Source organism: Trachypithecus francoisi, unplaced genomic scaffold, assembly GCF_009764315.1.
Source record: "Trachypithecus francoisi isolate TF-2019V2 unplaced genomic scaffold, Tfra_2.0 Lachesis_group2, whole genome shotgun sequence".
Lineage (NCBI taxonomy): Eukaryota > Metazoa > Chordata > Mammalia > Primates > Cercopithecidae > Trachypithecus > Trachypithecus francoisi.
In genome coordinates, this window is record NW_022681465.1 from 151125645 (window position 1) to 151150698 (window position 25054).

The following is a 25054-nucleotide window of genomic DNA, read 5'->3' on the forward strand; positions in this document are numbered from 1 at the left end:
TTAGTCAGTTTTGGCAATTACAGGTCTATTCACATTTTCTATTTCTCCTTAGTCAGTTTTGGTAGTTTGTGTTTTCCATTTAATCTAGGGTTTTGTTTTTTTTTTCCCATTTCATCTAGGTTTTCTCATTTGTTGGCTTAAAATTGTTTATAGTATTCCCTTATAATTTCCTTTAAGATCTGTGAAATAGGTCATACTTTCCCTCCTTTTTCTTAATTTTAGTAATTTGAGTCCCCTTTTTTCATCATCAGACTTGCTAAAGCTTTGCCAATTTTATTGATCTTTTCAAAGCACCAACTTTTAGTTCATTTTCTCCATTGTTTTTCTATTTTGTTTTATTTATTTCCACTCTAATCTAATAATTTTCTTTCTTCACCTTGTATTGGTTTTAGTATGCTCTCCTTTACCTAGCTTCTTAAGGTGGAAGTCTGGGTTACTGATTTGAGATCTTTTTAAAATATATAGGTATTTCAGCTATAATTTTCCCTCTAAGCACAACTTTTATTGTATCCAATAAATTTTGTTACATTGCATTGTCATTTTTATTCATTTCAGAATATTATATAATGTCCTTTGTGATTTCTTCTTTGATTCATTTTTTTATGTTTAATTTCCACATATTTGTGAATTTCCCAAATTTTCTTCTGCCACTGCTTTCTAATTTCATTTCATTGTAGCTGGAAAACATACTTTATATGATTTTAACTCTTTCAAATTTATTAAGACTTGTTTTATGGCCTAATATACAGTCTATCCTGGAGAATGTTTCATGTGCACTTGAAAATAACGTGTATTCTGCTGTTGCTAGATGGAGCATTCTGTCAAGTACTGTTGGTTTATAATTTTATTCAAGTATTCTTTTCTCATATTGATACTCTGTTTCATTGTTTTATCATTTATTGAAAATTGGGGAATTAAACTCTTCAGCTATTATTGTCAAATTGTCTAACTCTTCATTTGTGTCTCTTTTTGCTCCACTTATTTTGGATTTCTATTATTAGATGCTTATATGTTTATGATTATTATGTTTTCCTGATGGATTAACCCTTTTACTATTGTAAAATTCCCCTCCTTAACTTTTTATTTTTAGTAACTTTTTTGTTTGTTTTAGAGTATATTTTGCTTGATATTAATGTAGGCATTCTAGCTCTTTTGGTTACAGCCTACATAATATATATTTCTCCATCTTTTTACTTTCAATGTATGTGTGTCTTTGAATCTAAAGTGTCCCTTGGTAGACAACCTATAGTTGGATCATTTTTAAAAATCCACTCTGCCAATTTCTGCTTTTTAATTGTAGTGTGCAATTCCTTCACATTTAACATAGTTGCTGATAAGGTAGATTTATATTGGCAATTTGCTTTGGTTTCTACATCCTGTTATTTTATTTCCTCATTGTTCTCTTTTGTGTTAAACACATATTTTCTTGGGTTCCATTTTAATTGACTTGTCTTTTTTTTTTTTTTTTTTTACCTTTTTTAGTTATTTTCTTGGTGGTTTCCCTGATTATTAAAGTGAATATCTTTTACCAATCAAGTTCAGATTAATACCAATTTAATTTCAACAGTATATAGAACTGTGTTTCTATGTAACTATGTTATCTCTCCCCTCCTTTGTGTCACATTGTCTTACAATTACATCTTTACAATTTATATACCTATGAACATAGATTTATAATTACTGCTTTATGCAGTGTTCTTTCCAATAACAAGTTACAAATAAAAACACATTTACAGTTCCCTAGATATATATATACCTATAAGTTACTTTCTCTTTATGACGCTTTTATTTTTTCATGTGGATTAAAGTTACTCATTGGTGTCCTTTTATTTCAGCCCAAATGACTACCTTTAATATTTCTTTGTAGAGTAGGTTTGCTAACAATGTAATCAGTCATTTACTGTTTTTTGGTAATGTCTTAATTTCTCTTTCATTTTTGAAAGATACTTTTGGTGGATATAGAATTATTGGTTGATAGTCCCTTTTTGCACTTTGAATGTGTCATCCCACTCCCCTTTGGCCTCCATTATTTCTGTAAGAAATCAGTGTTAGTCATATTGAGGGTAAGATTTTTGAGGATAAGGTATGTGATGAGTTGCTTCTCTCTTGCTGTTTTTGAGGTTCTCTTTTTGTCTTTAGCTTTTGACAGTTTGATCATGATGTATCAAGGCATGAATCCCTTTGACTTTATCCTGGTTGGAATTTGCTGGGCCCCTTGAGTATGAAGATTAATGTTTTTCATCAAATTTGAGAAATTTTCAGCCATTACTTCAGTTATTCTTTCTGTTATTTTGTCTCTTTCCTCTCCTTCTGGGACTTCAAGTATGTGTATTTAGAAGGCTTCATGGTGTCCCATAGGTCTCTGTTCATTTTCATTTTTAAAAATCTTTTTGTTCCTAAGACTGGGTAATTTTCATTGATCTATTTTCTTCCTTCCTTCCTTCCTTCCTTCCTTCCTTCCTTCCTTCCTTCCTTCCTTTCTTTCCTTTTCTTTCTTTCTGTCTTTCTTTCTTTCTTCTCTCTCTCTGTCTCTCTCCTTTCCTTCCTTCCTTCCTTTTCTTCCTGTTTTTTTTTTTTTTTTTTTGAGACAGGGTCTTGCTCTGTCACCCAGACTTTTTGCACTAGACAAGCTCTGATTCAAGGCAGTTAAAGACAGCCTTGCAAGTGGAGTCCTCCAGGGAGCCAACAAACAGATCAAATAATAGCAATTCTTTGTGGTGCTATTCTGTTTCCTCTGGTGGCTGCCAAGCTGCTGATTTTCACTGTGATTGTAAATTGTTAATTTTAAAGGCTTCTAAGAGGCTAAAGAGATGGAGATGGAAATAGGCCAGTTAAAACGCCACAAAAACCACCGTTTTTAACCAAGAGTCATACTGTTTTTTCCTCAATAAATTCTCCCTAAGTTGCTGCACACCTTTGTTTAAATTTCAGAGTTCTGAAACAGTTGATTTTGACAATTTCTCTCAGTTTCCTCACTGCTTTCCTGAAGAAGAGATTTTTCGGAGGTTCATTCTCTACCATTTTCACTGATGTTCAGAATATCTTCTTTTTTAAAATTGCAGTAAAATGTGCAATACCCTTTTTCATAATAACAAACATAGACAATGAAACTTCAAAAAAAAAAAAAGAAACTTCAACACTGTCAGTTACCTACTTTAAATTAAATAGAATTGAAACATTTGGGATGAAGAAATTCATTTCCTCAGAAATAAAGAAATTTAAACAAAAAACCTCAGAAAGATACAATTTAGAGAATACAATTTCTTTTTTAAAAATAAATCCCACATTGTTCTAGAAGTTAAATTTCTTTTAAAAGTCTTTCCTCATAGATAGCTCACATTAATTAGAGAAAATTGGCTTCTGAAATTTGATATTTGTTTCTGATATTCCAGAAACTTCTCACATTGAAAGCTCTAGAACTAAATCCCAGTGGTGTTGATACTCCCAAAATGCTCAGGAAGAGGCCTTCTTTTGAGCAGCAGTACACTGAAGTTTCCCAGTTGACCCTCCACATCTGAGTAGCACAGAAACAGACAGAATCGAAACAGAAAGAAGCCTGAGTTAAATCAGTGATCAAGAAAATGGAAATCCTTTTATGGGTGGTTAAAGGAATGGAAGAGAAGACTAGGGTAAGTCCTAGACCAGGTGTAGGACGATCATGGCAAATAAAGGTGGCTTCCAGTTGTCCTTAATAACAGCACCAGCTTGTGCCTGGTTGTGGTTGTCTTTTAGGAGCCTACATGTGCTTCACATACTCTGTACTTCCAGGTTGTGGGCCTACATGCTAACATCCAGGGCTCTGAGGCCTTGAATCGCCAATAAAATAGTCATGAGTTCTAGCCCAAGTCATCATCTGGGTTACCACTTTTTTCTACCTGGACAGCTCAGTACATAATATAGAATTGTTTTGTAATAAATTTTCTTTGTTATCTAGCTATCACAGTTGTGTGTCATCCAGGATCTCCACATCTTGATGCTCAACTCCAGAAAGCCCCAGACACATTTAGAACTCAAACTCTTCAAGAATCTCAAAAACCAAGGACATCAAAGCACACAGGTTCCATTGTCCATTCTGATGGATACCGAGAGGGCTGAGGAATATGTCCTTGGGCAGCTGTGGGAAAGTGACTTAGGCATTAGTCCCTAGATAGTCTCTGTTTTTGGCAGTGATACTATCAGCATTCTGAGTAGGACTTTTTTTTTTTTAAACTAATAATGTGTATGAGGTTTGAGTCAGGGAATTGTTGACAGTGTTGAAGAACAGTATGATTATGTTGTGCTGTATTTCTGCATGTTAGATTCCACCCTAGTAAGAGATGGTACAGAGCCCTGACTTCTCTGTTACAAAAATAATTTTATTTTTTGAGATAGAGTCTGGCTGTATCACCCAGGCTAGAGCACGATTGTGGCTTGCTGCAGCCTCAACTTCCTGGGCTCAAGGATCTTCCCACCTCAGCCTCTTCAGTACCTAGGAACTCAAGTGCATGCCACCACACCCAGCCAATTTTTAAAATTTTTTGTAGAGACAGAGTTTCACTATGTCTCTGAGGCTGTTGTTGAACTCCTGAGTTCAAGCAATCCTCCTGTCTAGGCCTCCCTAAGTGCTGGGATTAAAGGCATGAGCCACTGTTCCCAGACCCAGAACACTAATTTTTGACAAATGGTTTCATGAGGAGATTGTCTTGGAAGGAGCAAGCCCATTTTGCATTATCACCAGAGTCCCAAGCTATTTTCTTAAAAAAAAGAAAAAAATAGCAACCACTATTTCAGTGGAATCTTGGATTATGTTATTATTTTTCTGAGCATTACCATGAATGCTGTAACTTGAATCAAGACCATGATGTTTTCCATATAGTCCCCATGTGTCAATTGCTTCAGTTACAGTTCAGTTTTCCTAAAAATCAACTTGTTTACTCTGAAGATTGAAACATTTTAAATTTCTCCATTAGCTCCCATGTCTATAGCCTTAGCAGAATCCATGACAACCAAGAAGCAATGACATTCCCTGAGATTTTTGCCTCATTGAGTAAATGCAGAACAATACCACCCAAAAGAGCGTGGGTCCCATCTCAAATATATTTTTAGTGCTTGGTCCAGAACTTTTACCTGGGTGTGGCAAAGTTGAGCTAAGCTTTTAAATGAAGGCTTGGGTTTGCAGAGGCCAGGGTGAAACCACCTTGAGACCCCTCTTCTTCCTCCCTTCCCCAAGATTGTCAAAACAAGCGCTACTGTGAAAGAAGCTTCCAATAAGAGATAAGTTCTCGATAAAATATCACCAAGCAAATGAAGATTAACACCACAAAAAACAGACTCAACAAATAAAAGAGTTGTTTTATCTACTGTAATAAAAAGAAATTTGAAACAATATGGAAAGAACTTAAAAGACTCAAACAACAAAGAAGGAAATAGCAATTGTGAAACAAGAGCAAATAGTTGTGAAAACTTGCCAAATGAAAGTTTTTAAAAGAAAATTGTAATTTCTCAAAGAAAAAATGCAGTACGTTATGTGAATCTCAGGTTGGGGCCTACCATATATATCAGAACAGCAAGAATAAATGAAAAAATCTAAAAGATAGTAAAGAAGTTTACGGATAAAAGAATGAGAAGTAGACTGACATTGTACTTTTCATCAATGTGTTGAATACCTAAAGAATAGAAGGAAAATAAGCTTGAAATTTTGAATCTATGATCAAGCAAACTATTGATTAACCATATGCATATTTGACATTAAAATAATTCATAATTAAGACTAACAGATTTCTGGCTTTAAAAAATCTAACAATTACTTTAAGAAGCAAAAGATGTTTCCAGAATAAAGTAGGGGGATATAGAGAAAAGCTGTTATTTTTTTTTAAACAGAGTCTTCTTTTGTAAGGAAGTAGAATTTATTCATCAAAGAAGATTTATGAAAAGTATGGTGGTATAGCGAGTGGCCTCACTAGTTTTAATGATTGATATTTGAATATAGCTTAGTCTTATAACAACCCCACATAAAAATTTAAAATTCATTTACATCCCTTTGATTTTCAGTGTTAAAAACTAGATTGTGAATGTCAAGGAAATATTTAAGTTATTTCTGAACTAATGTATCTGTAGAGAGAAGAAGGGAGTATGCACATGATCGAGAATTATGTTTTGAAAATAAATGAATGATTGACTACTTAAGAAAATTTAAGCCTTTGGGATCTTGAAAATTTTATTTAATCTTGATATCATTAAGACTAATCTAAGTTCAATAGAAGTACCAATTAGAGGCCAGAGAATTTAAATACCAATTTCAGAAAGTTAATTTGATGTACAAAAAAGTCTTACATTTAATTTCTTCTTTTTCCCTGAAATAAAAGATATGAATAAGCTCAATTTAGAACCAACTTGGAGATTAATACGTAATTTTACAGTTCTCCAAGCTTCCACAAGTCTCAAGATGCAAAGGGAGACATTAAATAAAAAATTGGCTCTATAGGGACTTACTCTTTATACTCCATCCCTTTCTGAATATAGATAGTTCTTTTAAAATTCAATGTGTAGATCAGGTCCAAATAAACAAGTTTGTAATTCCTTAGAACATTATTTTATTTACCAAATAATTTAAAATGTATTTATTTAACAAATATAAACTGAGCATCTACTATGAATGAGGCGTTGTGCTATTTGCTGGAAATACCACTATGAATAAACCAGAAACAGATGCTACCTTCAAGTTGCTTAGAGTCTACTAAGGTCATTTTACATATTCTAGAATGAGGGAAGGGAGTAAAATTTTTCTTTCTCTTACTTTTTGACAATTGGAATACTAGTGAGATCAATTTGTAAATATTTTACAATAATGAATTAGCCTGCCTAGAAGAAAAATTACTAGAAAATTATTAATAATATATAAAGTCATCCCTTTTACCTTGTGCCAGGCTTTTAGTTTCTGGAATTCCAAAACATGGCAACATTAGTTAGAACTGTACATGTGGTACTCTCTCTATATTTAATGAAATATCCAGATGAATACATTTTTGGAAGTTGTCTTCAAATAAAAGGGTAAAACGTTTCTAACTGCCCTGAAAGAGAAGCAGGTTTGAACCAAGAGTAAGATGTGATTGCTTCCCATCTTCAAATTTAGTCTAGATTATCTTTTCTGGCTTTGCTAAATTCTATTCATTTTCTCAACAATGTATAAGTCCAGTACATCTAAAAACTAAATTACTAATGGTATCTGTTCTTCTATCTTCAGTGTCTAAATGACTCAGCATATTGCCTTTTGAACTTTAGTCTCCAATCATTTACCGTATTAGTCCCCAAACGAACTGCCCTCTATATTTTCCACAGTTGAATACTTCCCTGGCTTTGATACCACCTGGGACTAAGGTAATCAAAGAGAGATAAATCTTGATAAGAATTCTATGCCTCTTCCTGATATTCATGGAAAATCAGCTACATATGCAAAGAAGAAAAATATCTGACCAAAACAGCCAGATTCTACTTAAAGTGAAAGGAAATATTATATTAATTTTCCTCTGACTATTAAAGATTCACACATTTGGCTGCGCATGGTGGTTCATACCTGTAATCCTAGCACTTTGGGAAGTGGAGGCAGGAGGATACCTGGAGCACAGGAGTTCCAGACCAACCTGGGCAACATGGAGAAACCCCATTTCTACAAATAAATTTTTTGCTGTTGTTAAATAGCTGAGTGTGGTGGCACACACCTGTCGTCCCAGCTACTCTGGAGGCTGAAGTGGTCAGATCCCTTGAGCCCAGGAGACTGAGACTGCAGTGAGCCATGATTGTACCACTGCATTCCAGCCTGGGCAACAGAGTAAGACCCTGTCTCAAAAGATTTTTTAAAAAGGGTTTATGCATTTGATGCTTAGTTACATAAAATGATACCACTTAAATGTGATAATAACTACACTTTAGCACATGTTTGAAAGCATGTCAATCTTAAACTCTTGCTTTTTGGGGAATTTTTAAAATCTTTGAGAAATTCTCTTTTCTCTAGTCACGAGTATTTAATTCCTAGGAAGATATATAGATGTTCTGTGGATAAGGAAATGCTTATAAGAAGAAAATTAATTTTTTCCTAATACAATTTCCTAATTAGGAGCTAAATATTTTGTTGCTTAAAATAAGTTTTTTTATTTTACTCAGGATAACCATAAGATTCAATGTTTTGGTTGCTTCCAGATTTTATTCTTTGTTGTAGCTAATTTAGAGTTTCACAACGATATTGCCTTCTCCTTTTTAGAACTTTCTATTCTTGTACATCTTCTTTTAATTACATTGTAGGAGGCAGGATGCTGATATGGATGGACAGTTCCTATCCCAGAAAGATCATACATAATCCTAAATCATATCAGGTTAAAATCTGAAGGAGGGAACCAAGACAGGAAAAAAAGAAAGTATCTTTCTCCTATATCACCATACAAGTGGCAAGTAGGTATTAATTATAAAGTAGGACTGGATAGGATATCACTTTTACCATGAAGCATTTAGATATCATATACCCATGTATTTTCTTGAAATTAAAAATTGGCTCTCAGATTGATAACACTTATATCTCAGAATTTATGAAATAAATAATTGTCATTCCACCAGATGTCTTACTAAACAATGTTTTTGTGTCAAATGGAAAAGAACACTCAGTTTTTAAAATGGCATAGGTTTAATTTTTTTCCTCAGTCATCATGAACACACTTTAGACAAACTTCAAAGGGTAATTATCCATATTAGTCTATATTTGTGTCCATATTTTGGCCAATATAAGCACATAAAATATTGAAATATTAATTGCAAATGTCAACACAGAAAATGAACTAAATTACTTTCATTTGAGTACTACATCCCTAAAAAGATGATATATTACTATAAATTAAAGAAAACACATTCTTGTCTATTCTCAAAACTTCGTTAACCATAGACAAAGCTGCTTTGGGCATATTATACAACACATTATGTGAATACATTCAACAAGGGAAATTATAAAATTGGTGGTTTGGAACTCTACATTGCTTTATAATATAAAAATTGAAAGGAGTTATTTTAATTAGCTATTTGAAATCACTATTAAAAGATAATGAATTCCTTTTTACTCCCCTTTAGAAAAAAGAAGGCGAATTAAGACTGCGTTGGCAAGCTAGGATGAAAGGAGAGTATGCATGGATTAACTACAGAAAAAGTAGAATCAATATATAAACAAAATGTTCTATCGACTAAGGATTCTTGATTGAAATACAAAACATTCAGAGCCAAACAACTATTTTCCAGTTCTGTTAATGAAACCTAAGCCATCCCTGGATTTGAAATTTTGCTCTACTCTTCTTACTTGCCTTGAACCATACCAAAAGAGAATTCTCCAATAGGTAAAGCAGTAAAAAAGGACTTTCCACAGATTAACTGAGACGAAGCTCAGTAGATCCTTATTAACACTTAACTGAATTCAAAGCTCTTCCTGAAACTGGGATTTGCCTCACTAACCCTCTCTGCACCCTGAGCAACGAAATTGGGGATAATTGGCTTCAGGAACTTGAACTCTTTTGTCCCGGAGCCTCCAGTCAGACACACTTCGTACCGGTAGCTCTGGGACAGGGTCTCGGTGCCGCTCACGTCCACCAGATGCCCTGGAAAGAGGCCCTCGGGCACCGAGCAGCGACCCACTGAGGCCTCCCTGCTCCTCCTGCACAGCCGCATCGCCACGAACAGGAGCACCGACAAGAGGAAGAGCGACGACACTGAGGCCAACGCCACCACCAGGTAGACGGTGAGAGAGTCGGCCTGGGCCTGGGCCGGGGCCGCCTCTGGGAGCGGCAGGAAGCGCTGGGAGAAGCCGTCCACCAGGAGCAAGTGTAGCGTGGCGGTGGCAGAACGCGGAGGCTCGCCATTGTCCTTGACCAGCACCACCAGCCTGTGCTTGGCTGCGTCGCGCTCGCTCAGCAGCCTGGAGGTGCGCACCTCGCCATTGCGCGCCCACACACCGAACAGCCCGGGCTCCGTAGCCTTGAGCAGCTGGTACGACAGCCAGGCGTTCTGGCCCGAGTCGCCGTCCACCGCCACCACCTTGGTCACCAGGTAGCCCGGCTCGGCCGCCCGGGGCACCAGCTCGGTGCAGGGCGCGGAGCCATTCTGCAGCGGGTACAGCACGAAGGGCGAGTTGTCGTTGGCGTCCAGCACCAGCACGCGCACCAGCGCCTCGCTGCTCAGCGCCGGGGAGCCGCGGTCTGTGGCGCCCACGCGGAACTCGAACTCCCGCAGGGCCTCGTAGTCCAGCGATCGGAGGGCAAACAGGTGGCCGTTGTCCGCGTTGATGGAGACCAGGGAGGCGAGGGGCAGGTGCGGGTCCTGGGGTGGCAGCAGCGAGTAGGTGACCTGGGCGTTGGTGCCTGAGTCTCTGTCTGTGGCGCTGACGCTGCCGATGTGCAGGGCGGGGCTGTTGTTTTCGCGGACGAACAGGGTGTAGGAGGTTTGGGTGAAGGCGGGGGCGTTGTCATTGACGTCGGAGACCAGCACGGTTATGTTGTACTTGGTTTTCAGCCTGGGTGTCCCCAAATCAGTGACGGTGATGGTGATGTTGTACTCGGATCTGGTCTCTCTATCCAGTGCGCCTTCTGATATGAGGGTGTAAAAATTCTCTACGGATGGTTTCAGGACGAAGGGGAGATTGTTCTCAATGGAACACACCACTCTTCCGTTGTCTCCAGAGTCTAGATCAGAAACACTGAAAACAGCCAGTACAGTCTCTGCCGAGTTCTCGGGGATAGGGCTGTTTACTGAAGACAAGGTCAGTTCCGGTGGGTTGTCGTTGACATCAACCACCTGGACTATGACTGTAGACTTTCCGGATAGGCCTCCGCCATCCTTGGCCTCGATGTCGACTTCATAACTATTAATCGCTTCAAAATTCAAATATTTGACTAGTTGCATATCACCAGTAACGGGATTTAGCTGAAAAGTTTTGCGAATTTCTTCAGAAGCATGAAAAAATGCGTATGATATTGTCCCAAAACTTCCTGTATCTAAATCAGAAGCCAAGACTGTGACAATGACAGAGTTAACGGGGGTATTCTCTAGAACTGCAACCTCATAGAGCGGCTGTGCAAATTCTGGTGCATTGTCGTTTATATCTAAGACCTGGATGTTTATCTGGGCTGTCCCAGACCGAGGGGGAGTGCCGCCGTCCAGCGCAGTGAGCGTTAAGCTGAGCTCAGGCTGCTCCTCCCGATCCAGCGCTTTATCCAGTACTAGTTCCGGGTACTTTGTTCCGTCCCTACGACTGCGAGTGAGTACGTGGAAATGGGAATTCGGAGTGATAGTGTAGTTTTGGAGGCTGTTTCTTCCCACATCCAAGTCCTCAGCATTTCCCAAAGGAATTACTGCTCCTGGTAGAGTGCTTTCTAGGATTTTCAGATCCATTTCATTTTCAAAGAACACTGGAGAATGGTCATTTACATCTATGATATGGAGCTCGTTTGTAACAAACTGCAAAGGGTTTTGCAGTAATATCTGAAAATACAGTATGCATGGTTCTGTGGGGCCGCATAGCTCCTCCCGGTCCAATTTCTCATTCAGAAGCAAATCACCTGTCTGATGACTGAGCTGAAAATGCTGTTTGTTCCCTTTGGACACAACTTGGGCTCCCCTCGCGGCCAGTTCCTCTACCCTTAGCCCCAGATCCTTTGCTAGGTTGGCTATTAAAAACCCCTTCTCTTTTTCCTCAGCCACAGAATAGCGTCTTGACTCGAACCCAGCCAGAGACCCTCCCAGAAAAACAAAGAGAAGCAGGACTTGCCTTTGTATAAGAAATCGCTCTCCTCCCGCCTCCATTGCACTTTCCGTCACGCTTTTCTTGGGAATGTCTCCAAGCTGAACCTCAGACAGCGCTGGGAAACAGTCTTTTGACCCACAACCTTTGCAGACGGCCTAGTCAATAAACCTTTCCAGAGGCTCAGACTTGCTGACTCAAAAATCTGTCGGGGCTCACAACCCCTGGTTTACCACACTGGATCCGTGCGTCACCAAGCATGCACAATGCCGGTGGTTTAATTCGCCTTCTTAGTCAACAGCGCCACCATGCGTTCACTTGCAGTTTCAAAATCTTGGAGAAGGTGTTTTTGTTTTGCTTTATCGTTTATTCTTATCAACCCTGGTTGACGCTACTGGAGGAGTTTCTCATGTTATATGAATTAAATACGTGCAATCTAGGGAAATAAAATGCGCTCTTATCTAAGAGCAGCGATTCTTCCCGGTAGAGTCCTCATTTACATAATTTAGCGGAAGTGTACAGACACTAGCTTACCCCTCCCCTTCTGTAATAATTACACACAAACTTCAAAAGATTTTTCCTCTAGATGATAGCATGCTTCACTATTCTATTTATGTTTTTCTTTTTTTTCTAAACTTTGTGAAATGAGTCCGAATTGCCTATACCAGAAAAATAAAAGGAAAAGACACCTCCCTCCTGCAAGGTGGTAAAAAGGAAAATACATCATGTCAGAGGTGGATCCGGAGGGCTACAAATGCCTAATTTCTTCCACATTATCACGCTCAAGGAACACTTAAAATGCTTTCTCTTCTTATTTCAGAGCAAATTTACAATTATTCATTTCATCTGTATTAGCTTGTTTCCACAGATAATTGTTGAGTCTGTAGAAGTTAGGCAAGTGGTGGTAACAAGACAATGTCTGTATATCTTATAACAATTTTCCACCTAGTGGGTGTACAGTCTTTAAACAGATGTTTAAACAGTGTGAAAAGTGCTACATAGAAAAGGTACTGAGTGCACTGAAAGTATGCAATATGGGGACCTACGTTAATGGAGAGTGATTAAGAAAGTTTCCCCCAAGGTGCACCATTTAATCTGAAACATGAAATAGGAGAAGTGTGCCAAGCTAAGACTGTAGAATGTGTGAAGGCCCTGAGAGAGCGAAGCATAGCTATTAAGAGATAATGAATGAAGGACAGTGAATACAAAACTTAATGTCTCAAGAGTAAGTGGAAAGGAAGGCTGAAAAGGTAAACCAAGGCCAAATAATGGGTGCTTGGATTTTATTCTGAGAACAAAAGGAAGCCATTGCAAGGTTGTTGGTAGAGAAATAAAACAATGCAAATATGTGTTCAATGTGGCCTCTTTTGTACTTCTACACAATTATCAAGAATGTTTGCTCTTAATACTAGTGATACTAAAAATAATAGCAATTTCACTTTTATGTCTTTATATTGAGTATAACTGCAAGCTATTCAAATACCTGTTATCATTTGGGGTAGAAGAAGAGAAACTTTGTGACTTATCCAAAATCCTACAGGTAATGAGTTGGTTGATCAGAGACTTTTGATACCAACACAGCGCTCTACCCCACTGCTAATCTCAAAACAAGACCTTCAAAGTTAATATTACAATTTTAATAGGAAAGCTCATTCAAATGTATGTAAAAATCATATAAAAATGTAAAGATAGACTGAGTAACATTAAGAATTAAGATTTGCTTTAATGTATGGATCAGAAAGTAAACGGCAAGAAATGAAAACAGTTGGGTGAGTCATTTAGGGAACTATGGAAGGAAATTTAAGTAACAAAATTAAAAACCACAATTTCATCTGTATTTCTTAAGCCAGTGGACAGGAGAAGAGGCTCAATTTAAGCATTAAGAGAAAAAGGAAAAATATGTTGAAGGAAAGCAACAACAGAATGATAACTGCATGTTTGAACAACGGTGACCAATTCAATTAATAAAAAAAATTGTAATTCATTGTACACCGAAGAGTATTTGGCTCCAGCAAAATGTTTTCCTTTAAGTGTTTTAGTTTATTTAAATATCAATATATCACAGGTAAAATACTTTTCTCTCTTTCAATCATGCAAAAATTTTATTAAGAACCTAGAATGTTCCAGTGACTATGTGAATCATGCAATAAATGAGGGAGCTGTTGAGAAACAGAACTCAAGCACCTTTATAAAAAAGCATTGAGAAGTCTAGGGAAATGAAAGGGGGAAAAATAGAAGTAGCTAGTGGAAAAAAAGTGAGTGGTGCTAGATACATTTTTCTCCCAAAAGGCTTATTTCTAAGTGAATCCTAAATGCTCCAGAAAATGTTAAAAACAGCAATACCAAGCTATATTTGAGGTTTCTAAAGGTCAAGGACAAAGACATGTACTCCCTCATATTTTTTGGATTTTACTGAAGTGCTCAATGTTAATAGGTTATTAATAATTTTAAAAGATTTTAAAGGGGGGGACTGGAATAAGCAGAGGGCTCTTAAAAAGCTCTTTGAAAGAGAAAGCATGATGCATTAGCATGACTTTGAAAACTGCTAGACGTGTATTATTTATCTACATTTTAGAATATTAATGATTAATTTTTGACAAAAATTTATTAGAGCACTTACGATGTTAATGCCTTGTAGAATCCAACAGTTAGAATTCTTACAATCTCTAAAGATTAATACTTTTTATATGTCAATATTTTAAGAAGTATATATATTGGGCCTGGGGGCGGTGGCTCATGCCCTTAATCCAGCACTTTGGGAGGCTGAAGTGGGCAGATCACCTGAGGTCAGGAGTTCAAGACCAGCCTGACCAACATGGAGAAACCCTGTCTCTACTACAAATACAAAATTAGCCGGGCATAATGACTCATGTCTGTAATCCCAGCTACTTGGGAGGCTGAGGCAGGAGAATCGCTTGAACCTGGGAGGCAGAGGTTGCAGCAAGCCGAGATTGCGCCACTGCACTCCACTCCAGCCTGGGCAACAAGAGCAAAACTCCATCTCAAAAAAAAAAAAAAAAAAGTACATATATTGAAAAATGTAAGGACGGTGCTTGCTATATTATTCATAAATATACCTATTTAAAGGGTTAGCCAATGTGAATTCATAGGATAGAATTTACACTAGCCTAAGAGGATATAACAAACACATATATTCTGGGCTGGAAAATATAACTCATGTAATGATAACAAATATTTTCAAATGTAGGACTTCAAAATTATCTAGGACCATGGACTGTGAGGTCTGGAAAAGATGCTCTAACTTAAAGATTTCTGAAAATACAAAATTTACACTTTAAATGCAATTAAATTGCAATGAAACTAACGAACAATTAGAATACAAAGAAAATTTACATTCATTATACCGCAAAAACTCATACTTTATAAATACCAGTAATATGCATAGAATTGGAATAAGATAGTTACGTTCTAATAAAAGGAGACACCTCCAATGGGCAAAGCAGTGAAAAAGGACTTTCCACAAATTAAATGAGACTAGCCTCAGTAGATCCTTATTAACACTTAACTGAATTCAAAGCTCTTCCTGAAACTGGGATTTGCCTCACTAACCCTCTCTGCACCCTGAGCAACGAAATTGGGGATAATTGGCTTCAGGAACTTGAACTCTTTTGTCCCGGAGCCTCCAGTCAGACACACTTCGTACCGGTAGCTCTGGGACAGGGTCCCGGTGCCGCTCACGTCCACCAGATGCCCTGCAAAGGGACCCTCGGGCACCGAGCAGCGACCCACCGAGGCCTCCCTGCTCCTCCTGCACAACCGCACCGCCACGAACAGGAGCACCGACAAGAGGAAGAGCGACGACACTGAGGCCAACGCCACCACCAGGTAGACGGTGAGAGAGTCGGCCTGGGCCTGGGCCGGGGCCGCCTCTGGGAGCGGCAGGTAGGGCTGGGAGAATCCATCCACCAGGAGCACGTGCACCGTGGCGCTGGCCGAGCGCGGAGGCTCGCCATTGTCCTTGACCAGCACCACTAGCCTGTGCTTGGCCGCATCGCGCTCGCTCAGCAGCCTGGAGGTGCGCACCTCGCCATTGTGCGCCCACACGCCGAACAGCCCGGGCTCCGTGGCCTTGAGCAGCTGGTACGACAGCCAGGCGTTCTGGCCCGAGTCGCCGTCCACCGCCACCACCTTGGTCACCAGGTAGCCCGGCTCGGCCGCCCGGGGCACCAGCTCGGTGCAGGGCGCGGAGCCGTTCTGCAGCGGGTACAACACGAAGGGCGAGTTGTCGTTGGCGTCCAGCACCAGCACGCGCACCAGCGCCTCGCTGCTCAGCGCCGGGGAGCCGTGGTCTGCAGCGCCCACGCGGAACTCGAACGCCTGCAGGGCCTCGTAGTCCAGCGACCTGAGGGCGAACAGGTGGCCGTTATCTGCGTTGATGGAGACCAGGGAGGCGAGGGGCAGGTGCGGGTCCTGGGGTGGCAGCAGCGAGTAGGTGACCTGGGCGTTGGTGCCTGAGTCTCTGTCTGTGGCGCTGACGCTGCCGATGTGCAGGGCGGGGCTGTTGTTTTCGCGGACGAACAGAGTGTAGGAGGTTTGGGTGAAGGCGGGGGCGTTGTCATTGACGTCGGAGACCAGCATGGTTATGTTGTGCTCGATTTTCAGCCTGGGTGTCCCCAAGTCGGTGACAGTGATGGTGATGTTGTATTCGGATCTGGTCTCCCGGTCCAGAGCTGTGCTTATCACCAGAGTGTAAAAGTTCTCAACAGAAGGTTTCAATAAAAAAGGAAGATCATCTTGGATGGAGCACACTGTCCTTCCGTTGTCTCCGGAGTCAGGATCTGAAACGCTGAATACAGCAATGAGGGTGTCGTGCAAGTTTTCTGGGATCTGATTAATAAGTGTCGACATAGTCAGTTCCGGAGGATTGTCATTCAAATCCATCACTTGGACAAATACCACACAAGTTCCAGATAGGCCCCCACCATCTGTCGCCTGAATATTTACTGTGTACGTCTGGATGGATTCGAAATCCAGTTTCTGTCTTAAAAGGAGTTCTCCCGATTTTGCACTTAATTGGAACGTTTTGCGAATGTCTTCAGACGCTTGGGAAAATGCATAAGATATTTCTCCATTAGTTCCAATGTCTAAATCCCTGGCAGAGACGATGGCAACCTGGGATCCAATAGGGCTGTCCTCCGGGATCTGCACCTCATAGAGCAGCTTTGTAAACTCTGGGACGTTGTCATTGATGTCCATAACTTCAATCCGTACCAGGGCCGTGCTGGACCTGGGTGGAGTCCCGCCATCTAGCGCTGTGAGGGTTAACCTGATCTCAGGCTGCTCCTCGCGATCCAGGGCTCTGTTCAGCACCAGCTGTGGTAATATTATGCCATCGAGACTGTCTTGTAAATTAAGATGGAAGTGGAAATTTGGACTGATTGTGTAATTTTGGAGACTGTTGGTTCCTACATCCAAGTCCTGGGCACGTTCTATTAAGAAAGTAGATCCAGGAGTGATACTTTCTGGAATTTTCAAAAGTATTTCTTTGTCTAGGAAAACTGGGGAATGATCATTTATGTCCCTAATCCGTAGCTCCGCCTGAAAAAACTGCAAGGGATTTTCTAGTAACACCTGGAAAGGTAAGACACAGGGCTCTGTGGGGCCGCACAGCTCCTCCCGGTCCAATTTCTCATTTAACAACAAATCCCCGGTCTGCTTATCGAACTGCAAATGCATTTTTTTTCCTTTGGAAACGACCCTGGCCCCCCTCACAGCAAGTTCTCCTATCTCCAGCCCCAGGTCTTTTAACAAATTGGCCACAAAGGAGCCACTCTCCGTTTCCTCGGCCACTGAGTAGTGCCTAGGCTGGGAACTAGCCTGAGCTATGCCCAGCAAAACAAAGAATATCAGGACTTGCCTTTGTTTCAGAACGCGCTCCTTCCCCTCTCCGGCCTCCATTGCCTTCTGGTCTCACACCAAACCTGCTCCAGCTCGGGCTCAGGTTGTCGCTGACTCTATCTCCCCGTATCTCGCTGATACTGGGATGAGCGGACAATCCTAGGGCCCGGATTTCCCCGAGCGACCTCCTTAGAAAGCCTCCTCTTCCTGCTTGCTGCTTCTTTAGTTGAGTATCTGGGTGAAGGAGCGTCGGCTGGGTGCTTTGTTTCTGCTACTTCTAAGGCTGCAGCGCCACCCCGCGTCTCTTCCGAGTATTTGTTTTCTCCTAAACTAAGAAAATCCCAGTGCTTTCTTTCAGGCTGACGGCAATAGAAATTGAGTATTTTCAAGTAGTGTCTCTCAATATACCGAAGTCTTATTGGCGTTTCGAAAGGCTCTTCATTGCACCCATAGAGACATGGCAAGAATAAATAAATCTTCACTTCAGTTCCCTCACAGATCCAAGCGTTTTTTGTTTTTTTGTTTTTCAAACTGGAAAAAATAAATTTCAGAACCTGGAAGGGAGTGATCTCAGTCCTAGCATGCTTCAGAAAAAAGGCTTAGACTAAGAAAGTTCTATTTTTATTAAGAGTTTGGGCATGTGTGCAACTCAGTGGTGGTTAGGTTACCATCATCACACTCAAACCCAACCGAAAAACACAGAGACCCAGGAAAAGCACAGAATCCAAATAAGAGTATTTTAATGGGCACTGAAATAGTCTCCTTACTCATACTTCTTTCTTTGCACTGCTCCCGCTTCACATTTCCCTGAACTTTGATGTGTCTGAGCCTCATGAAACTCTCCAAGAGCAGCCAGATATCTTCTTCTTGTAAATGTATCAATATTATTTTCCTTTCTAATGCCTAGGAGAACTTTCAACATAACCTCAATTCAATTACCACATCTAGTAAAGTTAAGAGCAACTGCATAATATTAAATAGCCAGTAAATATTCCAGTTTCCCCAATTATCTTTAAAAATGTATTTCCAGTGATGGTTTCTTCCATCTGCTTCCAAACAAGGTGTATATGTCGTTGTTTGTTGTTAGGTTTTTTAAATTTTCTGTCTCTTTGGGGTTTTTTTTAATGTTAATATAAAGAAATAAGTTATCAAGCCACAGAATGACACGAAGGAAACTTAAATGCATATTTCTCAGTGAAAGAATCCAGTCTGAAAAGGAAATGATACTGTATAATTTCAATTACATGATACTCTGAAAAAGGCTAAATTACAGAGACACTTAAAAGATCAGTGGGTAGGCCGGGCGCGGTGGCTCAAGCCTGTAATCCCAGCACTTTGGGAGGCCGAGGCGGGCGGATCACGAGGTCAGGAGATCGAGACCATCCTGGCTAACACGGTGAAACCCCGTCTCTACTAAAAATACAAAAAACTAGCCGGGCAAGGTGGCTGGCGCCTGTGGTCCCAGCTGCTCGGGAGGCTGAGGCAGGAGAATGGTGTGAACCCAGGAGGCAGAGCTTACAGTGAGCTGAGATCCGGCCACTGCACTCCAGCCTGGGCGACAGAGCGAGACTCCGCCTCAAAAAAAAAAAAAAAGATCAGTGGGTAGCTAGTAAGAAGAGGGAGGGGGAATGAAGAGGTTAACACCGGGGACTTTACGATACTATAATGGTAGATACATGACATTATGCAGTTGTCAAAATCCACAGAACTATACAACACAAAGAGTGAACACTAAACTATGAAATTTAATTAATAATTTACCAGTATTGGCTCATCAATTGTAACAAATGTACCACAGTAAAGCAAGATTTTGATAACAGGGAAACTTTGAGTGGGAGAAAATCGGTATGTAAGGGGAACTATTTGTACTGTTTGCTCAATTTTCTGTAAAACCTAAGGCTGCTTTAAAAAATAATTTTACTTTGGGAAGCCGAGGCGGGCAGATCACGAGGTCAAGAGATCAAAACTATCCTGGCCAACCTGGTGAAACCCCATCTCTACTAAAAATACAAAAAACAATTAGCCAGGCGTGGTGATGGGTGCCTGTAATCCCAGTTACTTGGGAGGCTGAGGCAGGAGAAGCACTTGAACCCGGGAGGCGGAGGTTGCAGTGAGCCAAGATCATGCCATTGCACTCCACGCCTGGTGACAAAGTGAGACTCCATTTCAAAATAATAATGATGATGATAATAATAAATATTAGGATGTGTCTCTAAAAGATCCATTGGGTTAAAAAATTGGGGGATGAAGAAAAAAATTAAATATATAGAAAAGTTAAAACAACTATACACAGGCCAGGCGCGGTGGCGCAAGCCTGTAATCCCAGCACTTTGGGAGGCCGAGACGGGTGGATCACGAGGTCAGGAGATCGAGACCATCCTGGCTAACACGGTGAAACCCCGTCTCCACTAAAAAAAAAAAAAATACAAAAAACTAGCCGGGCAAGGTGGCTGGCGCCTGTGGTCCCAGCTGCTCGGGAGGCTGAGGCAGGAGAATGGTGTGAACCCAGGAGGCAGAGCTTACAGTGAGCTGAGATCCAGCCACTGCACTCCAGCCTGGGCGACAGAGCGAGACTCCGTCTCAAAACAAACAAACAAACAAACAAAAACAACAAAAAAAACAACTCTACACAAACTACAACTCTAACCTCCATCCAAATTAACAATTGTTTGTTTTACCATATTTATTCTATCTTATTCTGCACACACACCTGCTTTTCTGCTGACTCATATGAAAGTAACTTGCAGACAGCATATTTCACCTCTAAATATTTCAGCAGATATCACATAATTACAATATTATCTCATATAATCATAATGCTACTATCATACTTAAGAAAATTTGAAAAAATTCTACAATGTTATCTAAAATCCAGTCCCAATCAAATTTCACTGTCTTTCCATTATCTTTTCCTCAATTTTGATAAGAATTCACATTCATTCAAGTTCCTTCAACAAATGCACTTACTTTTTTAACTATTTGTTATAAGGAATGTCTTAGAAACTTTTTCAACCAACTTTGATAATGGTATTTGGGTGTTAGATCTATTTACTCTAGAATAGTCTCCCATCTTTAATGACATTAAATTTCTGAAGTGTCCAGACTAGTTGTTTTGTAGGATGTCCTACATTCTGAATCTGATTGTTTCTTCATGGTATCACTTAACCTGTTCTTCTATCCCCTGTATTTTCAGAAAACTGGACTGGATTATTTATTAAATGTAACAATAGCATAATATTTTAAAAAGCTCTCATTTATCCTCTGTAACTGCCAAAAAAAGGATAATCACAGTTTCCCTTTCTTAACATTTAGAAAACATGCCTATCTCTACCTGCTGATATTAGTTTTTGCTTTTCATGACTATTACTTTTATATGGATGTTATAATAATTCAAAATATTTTAATTCATTGACATTGAGCATTAAACAAATTCATTGAGGTGAATAGTATCCAAGGCCCAAGTTTTTAAAAACAGCTTTTTATATAAGCTGCAAAACCTAATTAGGGTCCGAAATAGATGTCATGAAGATCAGTTATATCATACAGGCAGGTTATAACTGGAAGGTTACTTGAAATTTTACATTTAACCAGGTATATGGCTATTTCCTTTGGACAGGTTTTCTGAACTAAAGCAGTTGTGGTTAATTTGAGATAAGATAAAGGAGAGGAAAATAGGTAATATGAAGAAAATAACATAATCTTGCTCCTCTCACAAGCGGGAGAATAGAAAACTTAATATCTAAGATACTTCAGAGGATACAATAACCAAGAACACATTAGGTTTTATTGTGAAAAAAAATTTTAAAACCTCTCATGTTGTCATGTGTCCTCACAATTCAGAAGGTTTTACCCATCTTTCATTTCAATGCTATTAACACACCTAGAAATAAAAGCTTCTCTTTTTCAAAAATGATATAACCAACACCAATATTTTATATTTGTATATGGGTTTCTAGCTTTAAATGCATTATATCTGCTATGCTATTTTAAATCATTTATTTTCTTAAACCTTGATGAGAATACACCTTCCTTCTTTACAAATGCTCTTATTTTCTTAATCTCCTTTAATAAGGAATCATATATATTAGATTAGAATTTATAGCATATTTTTAAGTCTGAATGAAATATCATGTTTACATATAGTAAATTTATTGTAATGAGGGAATCTATTACATAATTTAAAAATTATGTTATTACAATAGGTTTAATTTCTTAGGTTTGGCTTTACTTTTCATATGCTGCACAAGCAGAGCCATTATCCTAGGAGTCACTTTCACAATTTTGAAGATTCGTTTCAATAAAATCTAACATATTAAAATATTACACAAATAATTTTATATATAGGAATAGAAAAATATTTTCAAAAACACTAAAAAATGAAAGCAAATCATTACAGTCTTATTACAAAAGTACAGCCATTCAAAAAATAAATAAGAACACATTGTTCAAGTATCTGTCATAATTAAGCCTCTCTTTTTGGGATGAAAGGGTGATTTGATCTTTTGACTGCCATGAGATGAAAATTACAAGAATTAAGAGAAAGGGTAGTCAAAGGGATTTACATGACCATTTTCCTATCAAAGATAGTACCAAATGATAGGGAGATATTATCCCCACTAGTATCCCTCTTTAAATAGAGAGGGATCTTCAGCTTTTCAATGCCTTCTGCCCATAAGCTGGCTTTACTTAGCCATAAGATGGCAGAAGAAGGAGGTGTTTTCAGTGATCTAACACTAAGACTCTACAGAAAATATGAGAGAAATATTCTAGGATGAGAAGGGAGTGTTCTGGCATAGTTTATTACACTAATCTAGGGGGGAAATTGGCATATTCGACTAATTTACTTTTGTCTTATTGAGGATACAAATAAGTTTTCCCAAATCTATCAAAACATACATTTCATGAAGCTCAAGCAAACAAGATTTCAAAATAAAGGTCGGCTAGACGTGGTGGCTCACACCTGTAATCCCAGCACTTTGGGAGTCCAAGATGGGTGGATTGCTTGAGTCCAGGAGTTGGAGACCAGCCTGGGCAATGTAGCAAAACTCCATGTCTACCAAAACAAAAAAATCAGCCAGATGTGGTGGCTCACGCCCATAGTCCCAGCTACTTGGGGGGGCTAGGGTGGTAATATCACTTGAGCCCTGGAGGCAGAGGTTGCAGTAAGCCGAGATCACACCACTGAACTCCATCCAGCCTGGGTGACAGAGCGACACCCTGTCTCAAACAACAAAAACCACAACAAACAAGCAAATGAAACATGAAATAAATGCCACTCAAAAAGGGGAAATGGTGTTGTTTATTCTCTTCCCACAGGACAAATAAGCAAGAAAAGGTTTTAAAAGTGATACCTGCACAAGAATCTTGCCCAATTTTGTTTAAGGAGAACCATCAGAGTCTATTAGGACAATCTGTCCCCTTGAAAATAAAAATCTTGACCAGGACTGCAGATAAAGTTAGATAGACAGATATAGATGGAAATAGAGATGAGAGAGTAGAGGTAGACCTCTTCCAAAAATCTCAGACCTTTTTTTATGATTAAAATAGGCTAAAACTTAAATCGGGTTTAGGTAATCTGGTAGATGATTGAATTTTCACTAAGATCACTATTGAAATTTTACTTTAAAAGAAAATACGGACCGGGCGTGGGGGCTCACCCCTGTAATCCCAGCACTTTGGGAGGCCGAGGCGGGTGGATCACGAGGTCAGGAGATCGAGACCATCCTAGCTATCAAGGTGAAACCCCGTCTCTACTAAAAATACAAAAAATTAGCTGGGCGTGGTGGCGGGCGCTGTAGTCCCAGCTACACGGGAGGCTGAGGCAGGAGAATGGCGTGAACTCGGGAGGCGGAGCTTGCTGTGAGCCGAGATCGCGCCACTGCACTCCAGCCTGGGCGACAGAGCGAGACTCTGTCTCAAAAAAAAAAAAAAAAAAAAAGAAAAGAAAGAAAGAAAGAAAAAAGAAAATATGGCTAAATACACTATCGAAAATTAGGAAATAATGAAGAAGTCCAAATGTCTAGAGAGGGCAAAGAATATGGGGTGAGGGGAAGAAACCTGAAACTCTGACTACAAAATACAAAGCATAATCAATTTAGATATGCTAAAGAAATATAAGGAAATACTTGAAAATTATAATATATATTTTCATATCAGAGTAATTATTTGAACATCTACTGTGAAAAGGAGCAGGCTGACAAGAGAACAAAGGAATACTAAAACCATAGTTATGACCAAATAAATGCTAAGTGAGGAATCTAAGTGACAGACCCCATATTCCTGAGGTCTGTCAAGATGTAGCCAGTAGAGCTGACAGAAACAGCTGACCAGGAGCAGTTGTACCAGTAGCAGTTGTTGTCTTACTCCGGAGTACACAGGTGGCATCTCAGTGTCCTTGACCATAACCTGAAGTCTATGATTGGCTAGATTACCATCACTCACAAATCTGGTGTGCACACTTCCCAGTCTTGGGCTAACATGCTATGCAGATGGAGACTCAAGTCTTTGAGTAACTGATAGGACATGAAGATCTTCCAGACCTAGTCTCCTTCTACTGCCACCATCTTGAACATCACATAATCTGTTCTGCATTAAATATAACACAAAGGGGAACTGCCATTGCCATCAAATATTACCAACCACACCAACACCATGCTGCTAGCTCATTGTACTAGTGTTTGTTTCTCTCATACAGAACTTGACTCTTAAGGGCCTTACAAACAGATGATTTGTGTCCACTGTCATGGAGTACTGCACATCCTGGGAAACCAGAAGCAAATAAGTTACTTGGGTGTTTTTCTAAGTCTCTGTCTATTGCAGTGTGCTGCTACAATGCACACTTTAGGGCTGTGTTTTCACACTTGATAAGTGTAGAGGCAGTTTGGTGAAAATGAAGACCTGGTTATATTGTTTCCTTCCAGCTTATGGTAACTCCAGATCTCTGGCAGTGATCATAGAATTGTACTTGTCTTTATTCTACCTCTATTGAAGGCTTTAGGGTGAAGGGAGGGTGATATTATGAAGCCAAAATATCTATTTTTTTCTGTGGTCTGGATCTGAAACACAGGAAACAGCAGATATGGTCTAAAGGCAGATATGGCTCCTTGGGACCCAGTTCATAATGATGACATGATGATTAGGAGTGGACTGTCTTTTACATCAAGAAGTTACATTTTCCAGAGTCTTTAATTACTGATGATCCTAGAATCCACACTGTAGATTAGTATAGCCTTGGAATTTATGGGTTTGCATGATGGGTTTGCTTTTGGTACTTTTATACCAATGTAAATGTCTTATTAAAGTTTTCATTAAGTCTTCAGTAGCCCAGTAAAATCTTAAAGATAGTTTTCTATTATATCTTATATCCAAATTCCTGACAGAAAAGTGATAACCAGGAAGGAAAAACTTTTTTTCTGGGATTACTGTACTGAACTACTGTATATTACAGCT

The 25054-nt window shown here is 39.5% G+C and overlaps 2 protein-coding genes across 2 annotated transcripts; both read right to left on the reverse strand.

Moving 5' to 3' along the window:
- Positions 1 to 8640: 8640 nt before the first annotated feature.
- Positions 8641 to 13407, reverse strand: PCDHB3 (protocadherin beta 3). Its single transcript, XM_033180907.1, has one exon. The coding sequence runs from the start codon at positions 11806 to 11808 to the stop codon at positions 9418 to 9420; it is 2391 nt and encodes a 796-aa protein (XP_033036798.1). The 5' UTR covers positions 11809 to 13407; the 3' UTR covers positions 8641 to 9417.
- Positions 13408 to 13765: 358 nt separating this feature from the next.
- LOC117065720 (protocadherin beta-2) lies at positions 13766 to 18123 on the reverse strand. Its single transcript, XM_033180905.1, has one exon. It carries the CDS (start codon positions 17663 to 17665, stop codon positions 15269 to 15271), a length of 2397 nt encoding a protein of 798 aa, XP_033036796.1. The 5' UTR covers positions 17666 to 18123; the 3' UTR covers positions 13766 to 15268.
- Positions 18124 to 25054: the final 6931 nt, after the last annotated feature.